This window comes from Dipodomys spectabilis, unplaced genomic scaffold (genome assembly GCF_019054845.1).
Source record: "Dipodomys spectabilis isolate Male_0828 unplaced genomic scaffold, ASM1905484v1 ptg000017l, whole genome shotgun sequence".
Taxonomy (NCBI): Eukaryota; Metazoa; Chordata; class Mammalia; order Rodentia; family Heteromyidae; genus Dipodomys; species Dipodomys spectabilis.
In genome coordinates this window covers 21,167,693-21,188,500 of record NW_024870694.1, presented here as the reverse complement: position 1 = coordinate 21,188,500, position 20,808 = coordinate 21,167,693, and the positions used below count along the sequence as shown (strand labels likewise).

Genomic DNA, 20,808 nt, shown 5'->3' with positions numbered 1-20,808 from the left:
CAGCTGAATTACCACCCTTGCACGAATACACTCTGTATTCGCACAGATTGTGAGTTCCCTACCGGGAGGGAATGTCGAACTGGGTTCCAGCTCTCCAAGGCGCCTCCGGGACTAGAATGAATACACAAGATGGTCATTTTTAACTGCTGGATGATTACAGATATCACATGAATCGGCCTCTTCAGGGCGACCACAAATCCCTACGTGCCGCAGGAATCTCGGCCGGTTCGTGTACAAGAGAAGGTGGTCTACACTACAGACCCGGTCGGGCGTTCACTGGATCCAGCAGCAGGAGGGACCCCGACCGCCGCCGCAGCCAGCCGCAGCCTGGCGCCACGCCTCCGGCTCGGACCTCCCAGGGGAGGGGCGCCTGAGGAGCACGCATGCGCACGGCACTTCCTAGCTCCCCCCCCCCCCCCCCCGCGTGATTTAGCCTGTCCTTCGCTTTTCCCTCGCTGGGTCTTTTTTTGTCCCTTACTGCGTGCGGTACCAGCTTCCCTGCGGAAGTAGTCGTGTGTGAGGGAAGATGGCTGCCGCTGTGGTGGCGGCACCTGGTGCGATGACCGGTCGAACCAACAAGCGTGGTGGCGGCGGGCCGGGAGGTGGCGGCGGCGGCGGCGGCGGCGGCGGCGGCGGCGCCAGAGGGACGGAGGAGGAACCGCCGCCGCCCCTTCAAGCCGTTCTGGTGGCGGACAGCTTCAACCGCCGCTTCTTCCCGGTCTCCAAGGACCAGCCTCGGGTGAGCGCGAGCCTCCGGGGGGCCCGCCCCGCGTCCCCGAGGGGGCCTCAGACCGGGCTCCTGTGAGTGGGATGGGGCCTGGCCCAGCGGCGGCCGGCACGCGTGGGCACTCGCGGGGCTGCCGGGGTCGGCTGCGGGAGCGATGGCGAAGGCTCAAGGCGGAGCCCCGCGGGAGCCCCGCGCGCCCGGCGCCCAGCGGAGCGGCTGCGGCTGGAAAACCAGCACCAATCTCCTTCGGACTTGGGGAGAGCGATACTACACCTTAAGAAGGCTGGATCTCGATTTAGTCTGCTTCCCCCCCCCCCCCCCCCCCGCTCCCTTTCCACGTGTTAATGACAGCCGTGCCATCCATCCAGATGGGTTTAGTGGCCGTATTCCATCAGCCCCGAATTACCTAGACCTGAGATTGCTGGGTCACTCCGTAGTCTTCATTCAGAGCGATCATGGACGGAGGGAAAACCTTGCCTATTACCAAAAGTCTGTCTGTTTGTTTGTTCGTTGATTCCCCCCACGACAAGTGGAGGAAGGAGGGGCGTGGAGATGGCCCATAACCCTTAGAAAAATATCAAGGAAGGCAATTTTATGGAGAAGGCCTGAGCAGTGCCAGAGTTCTAGGGAAATGATTGATGTCCTTTGCCAGCAGTGGTCTGCTGTTCTGTAACAGCTCTGTGTTTGAGACTTAACTAGATTCCATGACCAACTCAGGGCCCAAATAATAGCATCTTAAACTCTGAATAATGTTCATGCGGAGAACATTAAAGGCAGGAGCCTGTTTAGCCTTTGAATGTGACACGATAAAGCAAATCTGTAGTGTTTGAAAATACTGATACAAGAGTAAAATTTGTGGTCGTGAGGGACCCCAAAGGGCCTTTATGGATTGAATACCTCTATTTTTTTTCATGTTTTATCCTGCAGGCCCTCTTGCCCCTGGCCAATGTGGCATTAATTGACTACACTCTGGAATTCCTGACTGCCACAGGTGTACAGGAAACCTTTGTCTTTTGCTGCTGGAAGGCTGCTCAGATCAAAGAACATTTACTGTAAGCCCCTGCCACTTTTCTTTCCATGTCTGATCTTCTTTCACTTGTTTTGTTTTTTCAGGATGACTATAACTAAGTGGAATATGAGGGAACATGTGTGTTTAGTTCCCATTGTAAGATCTAAGGTGTTCTGTTCACTTTTTTTTTTTTTTTTGGTTGTGGGACTTGAACTCAGGGCCTGGCCACTGAGCTCTTTTGCTCAAGGCTAGCACTCTACCAATTTTCTAGTGATTAATTGGAAATGTCTCTCATGAACTTTCCTGTCTGGGCTGACTTTGAACCACAATTCTCAGATCTCATCTCCTGAGTAGCTAGGATTAAAGATGTAAGCCACCATTGCCCAGATCTGGAATCTTTATCAAGGTTCTTATAATAAAAGTTAAGGAATGACAGATGCAATTTTATGAGTTTCATTTATAAAAAATATCCCAGTAAGTTTTACTCTATTTAATGGTTGTAATATGTAAATTACTAAAACAACTGAATATCTACACATTGTTCTGACCCTTAAGCATAGAAATAAGCTCTTTCTTTTTTTTCCCATTACTTGAGTTAGTATACAACATATAGTAAGCCCTTAACAAATACCTTTTGAAATCTTGGCAAAGAGAATTGCAGAATTAATGGAACTTTAAGAAATAAACACTAGGACACTGACTTCTATCACACAGTTACTAAATTTGATAATAGACTTTAGAGTAGGAAAAATAACATGAAAAATGTGTTCTCAGAGTGCTTTTATACTCTATATTTCTGTAGGATTTTGAGTTCAACTCCAAATTCAGGGACATAGGTTAAGTTATTGGGAGGAGATAACCATGTTTCTCCAACCCATAAAACAAAAACTAGTGACACAGGATGCTTAAAGCATTAATTAAATCTCTTTGAAGTTGAGGACGCTGGCAAGGATCCAACAAAACAAAGTGTTGACGCTGAATGGAGGGAGGTGAGGAAGGTCCATGGGATCTTTATGCTTGATTTGCTCATCCTTTTACTCCCTTTCCTATAGAAAATCCAAGTGGTGCCGTCCTACATCCCTCAATGTGGTTCGGATAATTACATCAGAGCTGTATCGATCACTTGGAGATGTCCTCCGTGATGTAGATGCGAAGGCCTTGGTCCGCTCTGACTTTCTTCTAGTCTATGGGGATGTCATCTCAAACATCAATATTACCAGAGCCCTGGAGGAACACAGGTCAGGATGAAAAAGAGGCAGTGAGAAGGGCTAGGGACTAGCAGAGCACTAAGCTGCTCTTGCAGCTGCCAATGACAGTACCATCCTATTTTTTATAGGTTGAGACGGAAGTTAGAAAAAAATGTATCTGTGATGACAATGATCTTCAAGGAGTCATCTCCAAGCCACCCAACTCGTTGCCATGAGGACAATGTGGTGGTGGCTGTGGACAGTGGCACAAATCGGGTTTTACACTTCCAGAAGACCCAGGGCCTCCAGCGCTATTCATTTCCTCTGGTATGTAGTATTTGGGGAACCCCAGGTAAGCAAGTGGCTAGCTTCAGCCGAAGAAATAAGCTAAAGTCCTGTATGTTCTTCCATACAGAGCCTGTTCCAGGGCAGTGGAGATGGAGTGGAGATTCGATATGATTTACTAGATTGTCATATCAGCATCTGCTCTCCTCAGGTAAACTCAGAGACATCCAATAAATCACTTAGGCCTGTTATTGTCCCCTTATAAAACAAGTGTACATTTCTTCTTGCCTGATTTAAAACAAAAAGGCTATCATCTTCTCCCCAGTGGATTGAATGCCATGGATTCTGGTTCTTGTCCAGTTGTTATGGGTTTAACAGATCTTTAGGTTTTTGCTCACCGGAAAAGCACCTAGCTTTAGCCCACCCCTTTTTCTCCCATAGGTGGCTCAACTCTTCACAGACAATTTTGACTACCAAACTCGAGATGACTTTGTGCGAGGCCTATTAGTAAATGAGGAGGTGAGAAAAGGCTTCCAGAGCCCCTTTTAGGGGAAAGAGGGCTGTGGTTTTATCTCTGGTAATTTTTTTATTCCTTCTTATGTTTTATTAAGCTTTACAAGGAAAGAAAATAACTAGAAGACTGAGGAAAACAATCTATTAATAAGGAAAAACTCTCATCCTTTTAACTATTAACAGTGAGAGGCAGAGAGGAATGAAAAGGCTTAGAAAGATGTAGTACCTGGTGATGTTCTTCCTGTCTTGCTTGTTTGAGTGATCTTCCTTCCTTTCTCCTCATTCAGATCCTAGGGAACCAGATTCACATGCATGTAACAAGTAGGGAATATGGTGCCCGGGTTTCCAACCTCCACATGTACTCTGCTGTTTCTGCTGATGTCATCCGCCGATGGGTCTACCCTCTCACTCCAGAAGCGAACTTTACTGACAGCCCTACACAGAACTGCACTCATTCCCGACACAACATTTACCGTGGGCCTGAGGTCAGCCTGGGCCATGGCAGCATTCTGGAGGAAAATGTGCTCCTGGGCTCTGGTACTGTCATTGGCAGCAATTGCTCCATCACCAACAGTATCATTGGACCTAGCTGCCACATTGGTAAGCACAGTTAGTGAGGGACTCGTGTCAACTACCTAGGAACAGGAATCTTGGTCCTCGTGTCTTTGCCACAGGGATAGTCCTCGGGAATAAGGAACTAGAGTGGCTTACCTTAAAAAAGGAGGAAAATCAGCCATTCATCCCAGCTACTCAGAATGGTGACCTCAGGAGTTTGACACTAGCTTGGGCAACATAATGAGGCTCGATCTTGAAAAAAGAAAAGAATGGAGAGAACTAGAATATGTTGTAAATCTCTTAGGGATAATTTTTTGCATTCCAGATACCCTGTATTCAGGGCCAGGTAGATAATTAACATGCAGTAGTAACCTCTGTTTAGTGCATTGCAGTTTACCAAAGTCTTTTATTAGTTTACTTAGTCCTCACAAGAACTTTGGTAGGTAGGTATTATTTATCCCTAAGTTACTAATACACTTAGAGAGGTTGTCTTGCTCAGAGTCATAACTAATAAGAGGCAGTACTCAGACCTGAATTCTGAGTATTCTAGTTATAGGTCCAGTGTACTTCTTACTTTCTCATAACTCTAGTCACTTTGGTTTTAGGAATGCAGTGCTTCTAATGGTACTGCCCCTTTACAAGAACAATGCTAAAACAAATTCTGTGATATATTAGAAGAGATGGATTAATGTAACTCTACTTGTACACATGCATATGATTCTCATAAGTTTCGCGGTTTATCCCAAGAAATCTTGAGCTCCATATAGTATAGTATACAATGGTTGTAAACTTGATAAGGATTAGCCAGGCTGAAAGCAATGTTCTACTAGGCTGGGGCTAGAGGCTAAGTGAATGTTTCTGAGTCATTGGGGGCATTGTGTTGAAATTAGGTAGCAGCTGTGCTGGTGTCAGTCAGCCTTTCCTTCGTGATGGAACCTTCAGTCACCAAAAGTCCTTTCCATCCTGAGCCAGGTGATAATGTGGTCCTGGACCAGGCCTACCTGTGGCAAGGTGTTCGAGTAGCTACTGGAGCACAGATCTACCAGTCTCTTCTCTGTGACAATGCTGAGGTCAAGGAACGAGTTATACTGAAGCCACGCTGTGTCCTAACTTCCCAGGTAAGATCTGTTCCATACTGTGCACAAGCTCTGAATTGAATGATGATTATGTTAAGCCAACAGGGACTTATTTCTACTGTAAGTGAGCCTGATTTGAGAAGCCAATTCCACTGATTTAATTTACCTTCTACTTGGCTCAGTAAAAAAAGAAAAATACCACTCCAATTGTGATGGGTCTGTACTATTCACTCCTTTTTTTCTCCCCTAGGTGGTAGTAGGACCTGGTATCACACTGCCTGAGGGATCGGTCATCTCTTTGCACCCTCCAGATGCAGATGAAGATGAGGATGATGGCCAGTTCAGTGATGATTCTGGGGCCAACCAAGAAAAGGAAAAAGTGAAGCTGAAAGGTGTGAGGCTCAACAGGTGTGGGGCATCTGTGCACCCTTTTCCCATAGGAAAGCCACCCTCTCTTTCTGGAGTGATTGATACTGTCACTGGAATTTCTGTAAAGATGGGTGCCTTTTTCAGGTTACAATCCAGCAGAAGTAGGTGCCGCAGGCCAAGGCTACCTCTGGAAAGCTGCAGACGTAAACGCAGAGGAAGAAGAAGAACTACGGCATAGTCTATGGGGTGAGTTAGTCTTTATGCCTGCCTTCCTCCTCCTAAGTCTGAATACTCTAAATATACTTGGGAGTCAGTTATTTGTTCATTTTTCTCTCATGCAATATATCTTCTCTCAGATGATATATCCATGGTTTTTCCCTATTTTTCTCTTTTTCTATGTTCTCAGGACTCACAATCAACTTGGAAGAAGAGAGTGAAACTGAAAGTGAGCGAAGTATGGATTCTGAGGAGCTAGACAGCAGGGCTGGCTCCCCTCAGTTGGATGACATCAAAGGTGAGTGTCCAGGGGAACAGAGGCTTGGACAAAAGGCCAATTTAGCCAGGCTCACAACTATAAGCCACTCAGAAGGCTGAGATCTGAGGATTGAGGTTCAGAGCCAGCCCAAGCAGACAAATTCATGTGACTCTTATTTAAAATTAACTAGCAAAATTTTGAAGTAGAGACTTGGCACAAGTGGTAGAGCACTAGTCACAAGTGAAAAAGCAGAGCAAGAGCATAAGGCCCTGAGTTCAATTCCCGGAACTGGCAAGGCTAGTTTATTCTTTGTCTACATCAACTAGCCAAAAGCTCTTTTCCTTCCACGTGATTTCTTTCTACTACCTGACTTAAAGCAAAGCATTCAAAATAGTATTAACCTATGAACTTACTTTTTTTCAGTGTTTCAGAATGAAGTTCTGGGAACATTACAGCGAGGCCAGGAGGAGAACATTTCTTGTGACAATCTAGTCTTGGAGATCAACTCTCTCAAGTAAGAGCAATTCTCTGCTTCCCCCCCATTCTCCTCCTGTTGGCAAGTTCAGACAGGTAGAGCTTCTCTGCCAAATGTTTCTTTTCCACGTAGGAACCTAGTTCCTCAGTGTTCCCAAATGGAGACCAGGAATAGCTTCTAACCTCATCATAGACTTCTTCCAAAACCCTCCTTCCTGTTTGTTCCATCTGACTTTCTCCCCTCCAGTGTGCTGTCAAAGTCATAGTCAGCATACCGAACAACCCAGTAAAGCCATTTTGTCTCACTAATCTCCCCCCAGGTATGCTTACAACATAAGCCTAAAGGAGGTAATGCAGGTACTGAGCCATGTGGTCCTGGAGTTCCCCTTGCAACAAATGGATTCCCTACTTGACCCAAACCGCTACTGTGCCCTGTTGCTTCCTGTGAGTAAAGATTGGGGCTGGGGACAAGGGTTGGGGTGAAAACAGACATAGGTCCTTCCTGTGCCTGACTTTAAAGGAAGTTAGGAATATTATATGGCATCTGGTTTCTTTTTCCTTGAAAGCTCCTTCAGTTCTAGAGCAGCTTTGATTGGTTCAGGAGAGTCAGGTTGAATTTAATCCTGAATGAGTTTTGAGATTCCAGAATTCAGACCATACAAACCTCAAAGTGACATATAGAAATAGACCTGAAGCTGGGGCACCAATGGCTCACGCCTGTAATCCTAGCTACTCAGGAGGCTGATAGCTGAGGATCACAGTTCAAAGCCAGCTCAGACAGGAAAGTCTGTGAGACCCTTATCTCTAATTAACCACCAGAAAACTGGAAGTGGCGCTGTGGCTCAAGTGGCAGAACACTTAACTTGAGCTGAAGGGCACAGGGACAATGCCTAGGCCCAGAGTTCAAGCCCCGCAACCAACCCAAAAATAATAATCAAAAATAATAGATCTGGGAAGGTGGCTCAGTGGTAGAGCACTTGCCTTGCATGCCTGAGGCCCTGGGTTCGATTCCTCAGCACCACATAAGCAAAAAGAAAAAAGCCAGAAGTGATGCTGTGGCTCAAGTGGTAGAGCGCTAGCTGAAGAACTGAGGGACAGCGCCCAGGCCCAAAGTTCAGGCCCCACGACCGGACCCAAAAAAAATAAAATAAAAAATAAAAATAATAGATCTGGACTTTTAGGTTTTATAAAAATGATTTATGCCCTAGAACAAGATCAGCCTCTGAGATAAAAAGAGGTATTTGATGCAGCCTATAACATCATGCTCCCTTTTGTCTTCCCTAACTCTGACTGAATTAGGTCCTTCTGTAATTCTACAGAGTCTATATCATCTCCCTATTGTCCTCCCATGTTATAAAAGATACATATCATCAACATTGTCTTTGCTATTCAGGTATAGCTTCATTTTCATGAATATATTATAGCTCATTTCTTTTTTCTTTAGTTGCTCAAGACCTGGAGCCCTGTTTTTAAGAACTATATAAAGCGTGCTGCTGACCATTTAGAAGCATTAGCAGCCATTGAGGACTTCTTTCTGGAGCATGAAGCATTTGCTACTACCATGGCCAAGGTGAATACTGCATAAAACCCTATGTTCCTTCATTTGTTTTGAAGCAGGCCTTGGTGACAAAACAGAAGCTAACATGAACTCTCAGTATGGAGTTTGGTTCATAGCACCATCTGCCTCCAGTTTTGTGTTTCTTACTAGAATAGTAGAGTTTGAAATAGGTATTGGTAAGGTAGCCATTTATGGAATCCTGGTGATATGCAACATTATCCAGGAATAATTCCAAAAGTTATACCTATCCCAGTACCAGAGTGAATAGCTCACTGTTGTCTGCTTTGGAGGAGGCTACTTAGTGTATGTAAGAAGCTGAGGGCTTGGTACAGATGATAAGACCATACCTCTTCTCCTTCCATTATCCATCTACTTTATCGCACTGGGCTCTGCAAGGCCCCTGACATCCCTTTTCCTGGCCTCCTGCAGGTCCTGATGGTTTTCTACCAGCTGGAGATTCTGGCTGAGGAAACAATCTTGAGCTGGTTCAGCAAAAGGGATATAACTGACAAAGGTCGACAGTTGCGCAAGAATCAGCAGGTGAGTTAGGCTGTCTTCTATTCACCAAGGTTTCCTGGTCCTTGAGCCTAGACTCCCAGGATTCTGGTTCTTAGCACTGTTTATCTGCTAAGGGGAGGGAGCAAGGAGCAGTAGGGTACATGACCCTCTCCCAGTAGCTCTCCCTTTGGCTTCTTTACAGCTGCAGAGGTTCATCCAGTGGCTAAAAGAGGCAGAAGAGGAGTCATCTGATGACTGAAGTCGCAAAGCCTACTTCTGTGGTGTGCTTGGTTGCCCTCCCGACTCCTGGAACAGGACAAGTGAGGAGCTAGCTACAGAAAGATCAGTGATGACCACCGAGGCTGAGTTAAAGGAACAGAGGCTGGACTGTAGTGTTCTTCCCACCACCAGCAACCATGTGCCTCCCATCCTGCAGGGGGAGTTGGGATGAGGGAAGTTTGGGCTGGAACAAAGCTCTGACTCAGGGAGAAGCTAGATAGCCCCTACAGGTGGAAGAAGGCCAGAAGAACAGCTTTCTGATTGGCTTTCCCTCAGGAAACACCAGAATGCATCTGGCCCTCTTTGCTGCTTGTATTTGTTAATATTAAAGAGAGAGAGGATAGAGTATTTGATTTTTCTCCAAGTGAAGACTATATGACCAGGGCTGTAAAACTCTTGACATGACATAGCAGCCTTTCCCTAACACCTGGAGGGAAGGGAAGAGTGTTGTGGCCACTAGATGGTACTGTGGTACCTTGCTAATTACTCCCATGGCTTATGAGTAGTAGAAGACCAAGCTGCTTTTTTTGGTTACTGGTTATGGTCCGGGTGTAGTGTCCCTGAGCCTATTTCAATAGCTAGTCCTGTTTCAAACACGTTTCCTGCCAGAGGATGGTAGGTACCAGGTATATATGAAACCCATTATCACTTGCCACTCCCTCTCATATGCCTTTTTCAGTTGACCCTGTACTAGTTCTATCAGAAAAGCCAGGCTATTCTTTATCTTAAAGAAGTTAATCTGGGGCTGGGAAGGTGGCTCAGTGGTAGAGCGCTTGCCTTGCATGCTCGAGGCCCTGGGTTCGATTCCTCAGCACCACATAAGCAAAAAGAAAAAAGCCGGAAGTGGCACTCTGGCTCAAGTGGTAGAGCGCTAGCCTTGAGCTGAAGAGCTGAGGGACAGCTCCCAGGCCCAGAGTTCAGGCCCCATGACCGGAACCCCCTCCCCCCCCCCCCCCCCAAAAAAAAGAAGCTAATCTGGTGAAAGTCTTAGGATATTTGTAGGATAAAGTTAAGGACTTAATCTCATATTCTAGAAGACTTCCAGCTTCAGCATCCTGTGGCTCAGTGAAGGGGAAATTGCCCCAGAAGCAAAAACAAAAAACAGTAATAGACAACCTACAAACTTAAGATCCTGTAAATTCTTATTTCCTGGGGCTGGGAAGGTGGCTCAGTTGTAAGAGTGCAAGCATGCATGAAGCTATGGCTTCGATTCCTCAATACTACATACACAGAAAAAGCTGGAAGTGGTGCTGTAGCTCAAGTGGTAGAGTGCTAGCCTTGAACACAAAAAGTTTAGGGAGAGCACCCAGGCCCTGAGTTCAAGCCCCAGGACTGGCAAAAAAAAAAATCTTGTTTCTCTTATTGTTGAGAGTTTAATATGTCACAAGCATTCTACTAAATATTGTTTTGTGTTATTTAACCCTTACATCAGCCCTCCAAAGTAGATCTACCTGAACTCTTCAGCTCAAGGCTAGCACTCTACCACTTGAGCCACAACGCCACTTCTGGCTTTTTCTGCTTATGTGGTACTGAGGAATCGAACCCAGGGCCTCATGCATATAAGGCAAGCACTCTACCACTGAGCCACCTTCCAAGCCCCTTTTTTAATTTTGTTTTGTTTTGTGCTAGTCCTGGAGCTTAAACTCAGGGACTGTGGGCACTGTCCCTGAGCTGCTTCTGCTCAAGGCTAGCACACTTAATACCTGAGCCACAGCACCACTCCTGGCTTTTTCTGTATATGTGGTACTAAGGAATCAAACCCAGGGTTTCATGCGTGCTACGCAAGCACTCTACCACCAACCCACATTTCCAGCCCCAGTCTACCCCCATTTGCAGACGAGGTAGCTATACTCAGAAGAGCCCTATAACTAGTCATTGGTAGAGCCAGAATCAGTATTGAGCCTAGGCCTGTATTGTCTTCCCTAATCTCCTCTGTGATACACACTTCTGTCTCTTTTGTGAGCTCTGTTGCCTTCAAATACAGTGAGGAAGTAATTTACTTTGTTGACACTTAATTTGGCAAATGTCACTGGTAACAGGGAGCTCTTTGGACCTCATAGGTGTAAGGGGGTCTTCATTTCAGCTGAATGGAAAGGAGTAAGACAAAGATGATATTGAACTCTTCTTGGCTATATGTTAGTGTGAGGGCATCTCCTTGTCTCACTTTTCTTCCCCTCTCCCCTTTACTGTATGAGACAAGCTCACTGTATAGCTCAGGCTGGCCTCAAACTCCCTGTCCTCCTGCCTCAACCTCCTGTGCACCCTGTGGGCTACATGTATACATCACCAGACCTAGCTACTGAAGGTACTTCTGAAAAAGAAGGTGGTCAGGAATTGTCTTACTTTGCTTTCCTTAGTAAGTCTCTTTCAGCCTTATCAGGTTTCGGACCCAGTGCCTAGAGATCATGGGAAGGTTATGGCCTTGACCTAATACGAAAGTTAAATAGAAGTAACCATAGTCATCTCTGATCTGTGCCAAAGTAGTGCCAGAAGTAGCCTATAGAATGTTTTAGATTTTTTTTCAAAACACAAATCATACAAGTTTATTTCAGATATTCCTTGAAAATAGGCCAAGTGTATAGAACCAAGGCACAAAAGACCGTATATGGTATGATTACACTTAAATAAAATGTCAAAAGTAGGCAGCTCCATAGACACAGAAATTAAAGATTATCTTGTGCTGGGTAAAGAGAATGAGGAATAGAGTAGATTGAAAAAGGATCCCAGCATGATCAAGCCCTAATCTCTGAAACTTTATTGAATGAAAGAGCAAACAATACACAAAAACAGAGGTGGTGTTTGTTACCTTTCCCACCCCCGATCAGGACTTGAACTTGATATCTACTGCTATTGCCCATTGCTTGCCACTCTACCAACTGAGCTACACCTCTAAACACCAAGAAGTTTTGATAGGCACCCCTGTGAGCAGGGAAGGGACTATTAAAACATTTGAGCAAACAGGAGCACTTGTAAGCAAGCATTAAGAATATTGCAGCTGGGCCGGGCGCTGGTGGCTCACGCCTGTAATCCTAGCTACTTAGGAGGCTGAGATCTGAGGATCGCGGTTCAAAGCCAGCCCGGGCAGGAGAGACCGTGAGACTCCTATCTCCAATAAACCACCAGAAAACCGGAAGTGGCGCTGTAGCTCAAGTGGTAGAGCACTCGCCTTGAGCTGAAGAGCTGAGGGACAGCGCCCAGGCCCAGAGTTCAAGCCCCACGACCGACCAAAAAAAAAAAAAAAAAAAACAAAGAATATTGCAGCTGGTTACTGTCCATTGGGCCCTCCTGGTATGACAGTCATGCTATGTCTAGATGGACTTCGGGTTTTCTTACTGATTCTCTTCATCACTGCATATGCGGTATATGTCCAGTCTTCTGGACACTCCCCATGTAGTACACTCCCAATGTAGTACAGGATATGTCAGAATTCATTTGATTCCTCTGAGTCCTGTAAAAGCTCATCATCACATTGTTGGGGGGCTGCCATTTCAGTGCATAGTGTCTCTTTAATGATCCCTCCTTTTTTACTACATGGCTTCTCTTCCTGGGCATCACTTTCTTTTTTCTTCTTTGTTGCTTTAACAGTGTAGGTCTTGACTTTTATTTTCCCTCAGGAAAAAGTCAGTTTCGGTTTTGATGCCACCATGCGAGTAGATGGTAATTTGTCAAGGGACTTTTTTCCAGATCTCCATGGACACCTAGAGTTGTGTCACTCGTGGCTGCCCCTCAGTGTCAGGAAGACTATAGTTTTTTGTTTGTTGGAGTGTGCTTGGTGGGTTTTGCTTTTTGAATAATTCTAGAACTGATCCTAAATGTTTATTTTTGCAGTGTATCTTAGTTGAATGAGACATGTTATCATCTTGAGGAATAGTAACTTTTTTGAATGTCACCATTGTATCACAGAACACTTTGTGTATTCAGCCTTCCTAGACAGCTTGAGTTGTGTCATTCATTGGTAGCTCCTAAATGACAGGGAGTCTGGTTGTTGTGGGGAACTTGATGGCTTTCTACCCAAAAGCTTTGTTGGGGATTGAACAAAATTTTATATTTTAAAGTTGCCTTAGCCAAATGAGTCTTGTCATACTCTTCAGGAATAACAACTCTTCCTTTGAAGGTCATTATTTTAGTGGATTTTGAGGCACGATGGAACTCTTTCTCCTCTAGGCCTTCAGAATCATCTTGAGTTGTACCACTCAATGCTGGCTCCTAAATCACAAGGAGGATCTGCATTCTTTTCTTTTGGAGAAACATGGTGGGGTTTTTCCAAAAAGATTTTATCATAAATTGTATTAGATGTTTATTCTTTGGGTATGCCTTACCTGAATGTAATCTTATCACTTCAAGGAATAACTTCCATGTTTGAAAGTCACCATTTTAGTGGATGTCTGATATTGTAGAACTCTCTCCATTGGACTCTTATCCTCATCTAAATGTTTATTCTTCTAGTGTTTCTTACTGGCCTAGATCTATTGGAAATACACTTGGGTATCTCACATGGTATTACAGGGTTGGCAGTGGTGATTTTGATACTACTTGACAGGGGAGTGAGAGTTTCTCACGAGAGAAACATCTTCAGGAGTATCATCATTGGTGCCCCCTGGTTATCAGAGAACTGCAGTTCTTGGCAAGGGTACAGTAGGATTTCTTTGGAAACACTTTAGTAGAGATTGTACTATTTTTCCCTTGTTTCTTTTTTCTCTGAGGTCTGAGACCTTACATCTCTAAAAATGACTTTTTAAGGAATTGCAAGCAAAGAAATCACTGAACTTAAGCCAAGTTCACTCTTCAAATGGAGTGTTTAAGTAGATTTTATGGTTGAATCTGCTTCAGAATCGCAGCCAGTATTTCAGATATATACCAAAACTTATATGAACTTGAGCTATTTCACCAGGCAGGTAAAGGTCAGATCCCAAATCCTGCAGGTTAGTGGACTCCTGATGCTGTTGGAGACTGATGGGCCCATGAGTAGCAGACTCCCAACACATGCAGCCTGTGGCTCCAAACCTGGGGCACCATAAGCAATGGTGTATAAGATGTTTTAAGAAGGAGAAATTCCCTCCAGTTGGGGTGATTAGATAAGGTGTTACTGAGTTGTGATGCTGAGGCCTAAAGAAAATGTGAAAGGTTAGGAAGGCCCATTAAAGCAAAAAAGGGGGGAGGGAATTAAACATGAGCTTTTTTTGTCTTCAAAAATGATTATGCCTGTAGAAGAATTGTCCTAAAAAAATACATGTAACCCAGCTGGGATCCAATGAGTCACACTTGTAATCCTAGCTACTCAGGAGGCTAAGATCTCAGGATCGTAGTTAAAAGCCAGCCCAAGCATGGAAGTCCATGAGACTCTGATCTCCAATTAACCACCAGAAAACTAAGTAGAGCTGTGGCTCAAAGTGGTAGAGCACTAGCCTTGAACGAAAAAGTTCAGGGATAACACCCAGGCCCTGAGTTCAAGCCCCATGAACAACAACAACAAAAATATATGTAACTCAAGAAGGAACAAAGGGGGTGACAATGAGATGAAAGAAAAGTGAAAAGTAACTTAAAATTGGTAGTAGTGGTAGCGGTGCTGGGGAAGAACTCAGGGCCTTTCTGCCCAGCAGATGAGCTCTGCTGTTGAGCTACATCCCCATCTCAATGAAAGGTAACTGAGCAGAACAGAATGAGTTGGGATCTACTTGCTGGAGAGAGTGTTACTAAATAAGAGGCAACCCAGAAAAAGGCTCAGCACCTCAGAGGGGAGGGTAAGGAATTGAGACTGAGAACTGGAGGTGTAAAGGAGAGATGACATGAAGAATATTTCTAAAAAGTAGAAAACTTTTCCCCACTTCATTACTTTATAGTGAAATGGATACATTTGTAAACTCGGTACTATACATAGAGTTTCCAATCAACTTCTCAGTATCTCATTCTTAAACGGGAATAGAAACCAAGGGTCAAATATTTGTGGAAGCCTTCAACATATGGAAGGCAGAGACCAAAGCAAACAAATGGAATATTGAAACCAGGAAAATAATGGCAAAGCAAGGTACTTTTTGAAAATAGAAAAGTGTAATGATTCTCAACATTCAAGAAAAATACTGTGTCTATGAAGAAAAGTGCCATAAAAAGGATTAGAAAATAAAGTCCATAGAAAGTAAGTAAGCAAATTGTATTCTATTAAGAATTGGAGAACTAGAAAACCAAATAAGATGCATTTCCATTTTTATGTACTTTTCTTGGTTTTAAATTGTGGATATTTTACCTAATCAATAAATGTAAGTGTACATATATGTGTAAAGGAAAACATATCAAATAGGTAAATGGTTGGAAAAGTTGTATATGATGAGAAAATCTTGGGAAAAAAGATTAAATTATAAAAAACAAGATAGCCAAGCACTGGTGGCTCATGCCTTATAATCCTAACAATTGAGGAAGCTGAGATCTGAGAATCACAGTTGGAAACTAGCCTGGCAAGAAAGTCTGTGAGACTCTTATCTCCAATTAATCACCAAAAAAGAAGTGGAGCTATAGCTCAACTGGTAGAAGGTAACCCTGAGCAAAAACAGTACCAAATTCAAACCCAAGTAGGCAAAACAATTAATGGAAATAGGTAAAGGAGAAAAGGATATGAAACTAGGGATCAATCCAGAAGACCCATTATCAAGAATTAATGTTGCAAAAGTGAATAGGAAAAGTTGTGAGGATGGATTCAAAGAAATGACTTTAATAGGGTTGGAGGCATGGCTCAGTTGGTAGAGCACTACCCAAAGAGCAAAAGTGTCAGATTTCAAGTTTGAGTCCCAATCTTAGGCCTGAAAATTTTGAAAATAAAAATAGGACTAGGAAGGTGGTTCAGTGGTAGAGTGATAGCTTTGCATGCATGAGGCCTTGGGTTTGATTCCTCAGCACCACATAAGCAGAAAAAGCCAGAAGTGGTGCTGTGGTTCAAGTGGTAGAGCGCTAGCCTTGAGCTGAAGAGTTGAAGGACAGCGCCCAGGGTTGAAGGACAGCGCCCAGGCCCATAGTTAAGGCCCACAACTAATTAAAAAAAATAAATTAAAAATAAAAAGCCTGGGCTGGGAAGGTGGCTCAGTGGTAGAGCACTTGCCTTGCATGCATGAGGCCCTGGTTTCAATTCCTCAGCACCACATAAGCAAAAAGAAGCCGGAAGTGGCACTGTGGCTCAAGTGGTAGAACTCTAGCCTTGAGCTGAAGGGCTGAGGGACAGCGCCCAGACCCAGAGTTCAGGCCCCACGACCAAACCAAAAATAAAAAGCTGGTGCCAGTAGCTCATGTCTGTAATCCTAGCCATTTAGGAGGCTAAGATCTGAGGGCCACAGTTTTGTTTTGTTTTGAGGGCCACAGTTTGATGCCAGCCTGAGCAGGAAAATCTGGGAGACTCTTACCACCAATTAACCACTAGAAAACCAGAAGTGGCACTGTGGCTCAAAGTGGTAGAATACTTGAGCAAAAAAACTCAGGTACACTGCCCAGGCCCTGAGTTCAAGCCCCACAACTGACCAAAAATTAAAAAAGAGAAATTACATTTCTTTCTAGATAGGAAAGGTCTACTGATTCCTCACTAAGCCAAATACAGGGACATTCCTGTGGTACCAGCTACTGGGAGACTGAGGCAAGAGGATTACTTGAGCCCCAAGGACAACCTGAACAACATAGCAAGCCCTGGTTAGTGAGACTCCATCTCATAATAGAAAAGTACCTCACTAAAATGAGAAATTTCACAACCCTAGGAATAAAAACTTTTTAATTAAGTTCTGGGAGCGAGGGGTGGAGGGGAGAGCAACTATACAAAGTCTTGGGGAAAATCAGATCAAATTAATCCCTCATCAGTATTGGAACTTGAAGACAATAGAGTGATACTTTCAAAATTCTAAAGGGGGCTGGGAATGTGGCTAAGTGGTAGAGTTCTTGGTTAGCATGCATGAAGCCCTGGGTTCAATTCCTTAATACCACATACACAGAAAAAGCCAGAAGTGGTCCTGTGGCTCAGTGGTAGAGTGCTAGCCTTGAGCAAAAGAAGCTCAGGGACAGTGTCCAGGATCTGAGTTCAAGCCCCAGGACAGGGGTGAGGAGGAAGGAAAATTATTTTTAACTCAATTATTTTAAGACATGCCAGTTCTCAAAAAAGGATTTGCTTTATCAAAACAAAGAAGTGAAGTAGCCAGGAATCTGGGAAGAGAGACTAAGTTCAAGCCCCAGTATTCGCCCCTGCACACACAGACATGTGTACACACACACACACACACACACACTAGAACAAATGGACTTAATAGATATCTACAAAGTATTTCATCCAGCAGCTGTACAATATGCATTCTCAGAAGCCCATGGAACTTTCTCAAAATAGATCATATTTTAAGACAAAACAACCTTTGTACAACTATTTAGAGATAAACTTTTTTAAAGAAAGTATTAAAAACAACAACAACTGGGGCTGGGAAGGTGGCTCAGTGGTAGAGCACTTGCCTTGCATGCATGAAGCCCTGGGTTCGATTCCTCAGCACCACATAACAAAAAGAAAAAAGCCAGAAGTGGCGCTCTGGCCCAAGTGGTAGAGTGCTAGCCTTGAGCTGAAGAGCTGAGGGACAGCACCCAGGCCCAGAGTTCAGGCCCCACAACCGACCAGACCAAAAAAAAAAAGATCAGGGCAGAAATTAATGAAACATCAGAAAATTACAAAATTGATTAAACAAAGGTGGCTTGTTTGAAAAGGTAAACCAGATTGATAAATCCCTGGCCAGTCCAACTGAAAGGAGGAGGGAATTGGGCTAACAAGAAAAATGAAGGAGCTGGGCACCAGTGGCTCACGCCTGTAATCCTAGCTACTCAGGAGGCTGAGATCTGAGGATCACCGTTCCAAAGCCAGCCCGGACAAGAAAGTCCGAGAAACTCTTATCTCCAATAGACCACTCAAAAACCGGAAGTGGCGCTGTAGCTCAAGTGGTAGAGCGCTAGCCTTGAGCTGAAGAGCTGAGGGACAGCGCCCAAGCCTAGAGTTCAAGTCCCACAACTGACAAAAAAAAAAAGGAGACATCACAACAAATAGCCAAATTTTCCAGTAGATAGAAACTAAACAGTCTAAGAAGCCCGAATTACACCCATTTCAAAACCAGACAAGGATACAGCTAAAATGGACGACTATAGGGCTGAGAAGGTGGCTCAGTGGCAGAGCGCTTGCCTTGCATGCGTGAGGCCCTGGATTCGATTCCTCAGCACCACATAAGCAAAAAGAAAAAAGCCGAAAGTGGCGCTGTGGCTAAAGTGGTAGAGTGCTAGCCTGGGGCTGAAGAGCTGAGGGACAGCGCCCAGGCCCAGAGTTCAGGCCCCACGACCAGACCCCACCCCCCCCAAAAAAAAAAGAAAAGAAAATGATCATACTAACTACCAAAGCAATCTGTATAGTCAATGAAATACTAGTCAAAGTCCAATGTTGTTCTTCATAGAAATAGATCAATGCAGTAATTCATATGGAAGCACAAAAGCTCCTTAATAGCAAATGTAATTTTAAGCAAAAAGCAATGCTGGAGGTGTCATAATACTGGAATTCAAATTATGTACAGAACCGTAGTACAAAAACAGTGTGGTACTGGCACAAAAAACAGATGTAAAGACCAATGGAACAGAAGATTCATAAATAAAGCCATACAGCTAGAGCCATCTAATTTTTGATTAAAGAACCAAAAACATAGAATAAGATAGTCTCTTTAATAAATTGTGCTGAGGGGCTGGGAAAGTGGCTCAGAGGTAGTGTGCTTGCCTTGCATGCATGAGGGCCTGGGTTTGATTCCTCAGCACCACATAAACAGAAAAGGCTGGAAATGGCACTGTAGCTCAAGTGGTAGAGTGCTAGCCTTGAGTTGAAGAGCCCAGGGACAGCGCCCAGGCCCAGAGTTCAAGTCCCATGACTGACCGAAAAATAAAAAATAATTAAAAATAAATTGTGCTGAGAAAACTGAGAGTCTATATGTAGGAGACTGAAAAGACCCCCTATTTCTCACCCTATATACAAATTCAATTACAAATGGATTGAAAATAAAAATTTAAGGTCTGGCCCGGTTTTGGTGGCTCATGCCTGTAATCCTAGCTTCTCAGGTGGTTGAGATCTGAGGATCGCAGTTCAAAGCAAGCCCGGGCACGAAACAAACACTCAGAAAAACCATAAGTGGTGCTGTGGCTCAAGTGGTAGAGTGCTAGCCTTGAGCTGAAGAACTGAGGGACAGTGCCCAGGCCAAGGGTTCAAGCCCTATGACCAACCAAAAAAAAAAAAAAGCCCAGGCAGGAATGTCTGAGACTCTTATCTCCTTTTATCTCCAATTAACCACTAGAAGTTGTAGAGTACTTGCCTTGAGCTGAAGGATGCAGGGAAAGTGCGCAGGCCCAGAGGTCAAGCCCCACAACCAACAACAACAAAAATTTAAAGTCTGAAACTACTATAGGAAAACTTACGGGAAATTCTGTGTAAGATATAGGCACAAGTAATTATTTTCTGAATAGCATTCCAATTGCCATGCAAATAAGGGCAAGAATTGTCAGATGGAACTTCATCAAAAGTTTCTGCACAGCAAAAGAAACTGTTACCTACAGAGATAACCCACAGAATGGGAGAAAATCTTTGCCAGCTATCCAGTGGACAAAGAAAGTATTAATGTCCAAAATATACAAAGATTTCAAACACTACATAGCAAAAATAGCCCAATCAATAGGCAAATTGGACAGTTCTCAGAAGAAGAAACACAACTGGCTAATAGATACATGAAGAAATGTTCAACTTCCTTGAAAATTTTTTAAACTACATTAAAACTCTATCTCACCCCAGTCAGAATGGGAATCGTCAAGAACACAAACAAAATATGCTGACAAGAATAGGAAAAGGTGGGGAGGGGCTCTCATAAACCTTTGGTGAGCACCACTACAGAAATCAGTATGGAGTTTCTTCCAGCCTTGAAGAAATTGAAGAAGATATAAAAGATAGAAAGATCTAAAAATGGATCTACCATATGACCTTGTAATACCATTCTTGGACATGTATCTTTTTGTTTTTGTTTTTAGTCAGTTCTAGGGCTTAAACTGTGGGCCTGGGCACTGCCCCTGAGCTCTTCAGCTCAAGGCTAGCACTCTACCACTTGAGTCACAGTGCCACTTCCAGCTTTTTTTGTGTATGTGGAATTGAACCCAGGGCTTTATGCATGATAGGCAAGTACTCTACCACTAGGCCACATTCCTAGCTCTTGGGCATGTATCTGAAGAACAGTAAAGGAATATACAAGAGAGATACTTACTGTGTACATGTGCAGCACTATTCATTATCACTCAATGGTGTAATCAGCTAAGGTGCCCAATGATAGATAAATGGATAAAGAAAATACATGCATATATAACATGGAATATTATATAACATCATGAAAAATGAGATAATATATGCAAATAAAGTCATAATTAAAAGGCGGGGAACTAAGCACTAGTGGTTCACACCTAGCTACTCAGGAAGCTGAGATCTGAAGATCACAGTTCAAAGCCAGCCTAAGTAGGAATGTCCCTGAAACTATCTCTAACCAGCAAAAAGCTGGAAGTGGAGCTGTGGTTCAAGTGGAAGAGTGCTAGCCTTGAGGAAAAAAGCTCAGGGACAGTGACCAGGCCCTGAGTGAGTTCAAACCCTAGGACTGGTACACACACAAACAAAAAAGCAAGAAAAGTTTGAATAATTTTTCATTATGTATACATATTTCTTTGAGAAAATTATGAAGAAAAGGATTTAAAGTGAAAATTTATGTAAAGCATGTACAGGTGCACACAGTATGGTTTT

At 43.8% G+C, this 20,808-nt stretch overlaps 1 protein-coding gene and 1 long non-coding RNA gene across 2 annotated transcripts in view; one reads left to right on the top strand and one right to left on the bottom strand.

The window, feature by feature from the left end:
* Positions 1 to 457: 457 nt before the first annotated feature.
* Eif2b5 (eukaryotic translation initiation factor 2B subunit epsilon) lies at positions 458 to 9,351 on the top strand. Its single transcript, XM_042667321.1, has 16 exons — positions 458 to 739; positions 1,655 to 1,779; positions 2,789 to 2,974; positions 3,073 to 3,250; positions 3,339 to 3,419; positions 3,650 to 3,727; positions 4,009 to 4,321; positions 5,249 to 5,394; positions 5,603 to 5,744; positions 5,866 to 5,967; positions 6,128 to 6,235; positions 6,620 to 6,710; positions 6,991 to 7,114; positions 8,115 to 8,240; positions 8,658 to 8,768; positions 8,929 to 9,351. The coding sequence occupies exons 1-16, from the start codon at positions 527 to 529 to the stop codon at positions 8,983 to 8,985; spliced, it is 2,181 nt and encodes a 726-aa protein (XP_042523255.1). The 5' UTR covers positions 458 to 526; the 3' UTR covers positions 8,986 to 9,351.
* The window catches only part of LOC122096780, a 20,415-nt gene continuing 2,499 nt past the window's right edge, over positions 2,893 to 20,808 (bottom strand). The window contains exons 2-4 of the long non-coding RNA XR_006145391.1: positions 4,433 to 4,528; positions 3,948 to 4,011; positions 2,893 to 2,960 (exon numbers count right to left, since the gene is read on the bottom strand). This is a non-coding gene — a long non-coding RNA (uncharacterized LOC122096780). The remainder of the gene's footprint in view (positions 2,961 to 3,947; positions 4,012 to 4,432; positions 4,529 to 20,808) is intronic.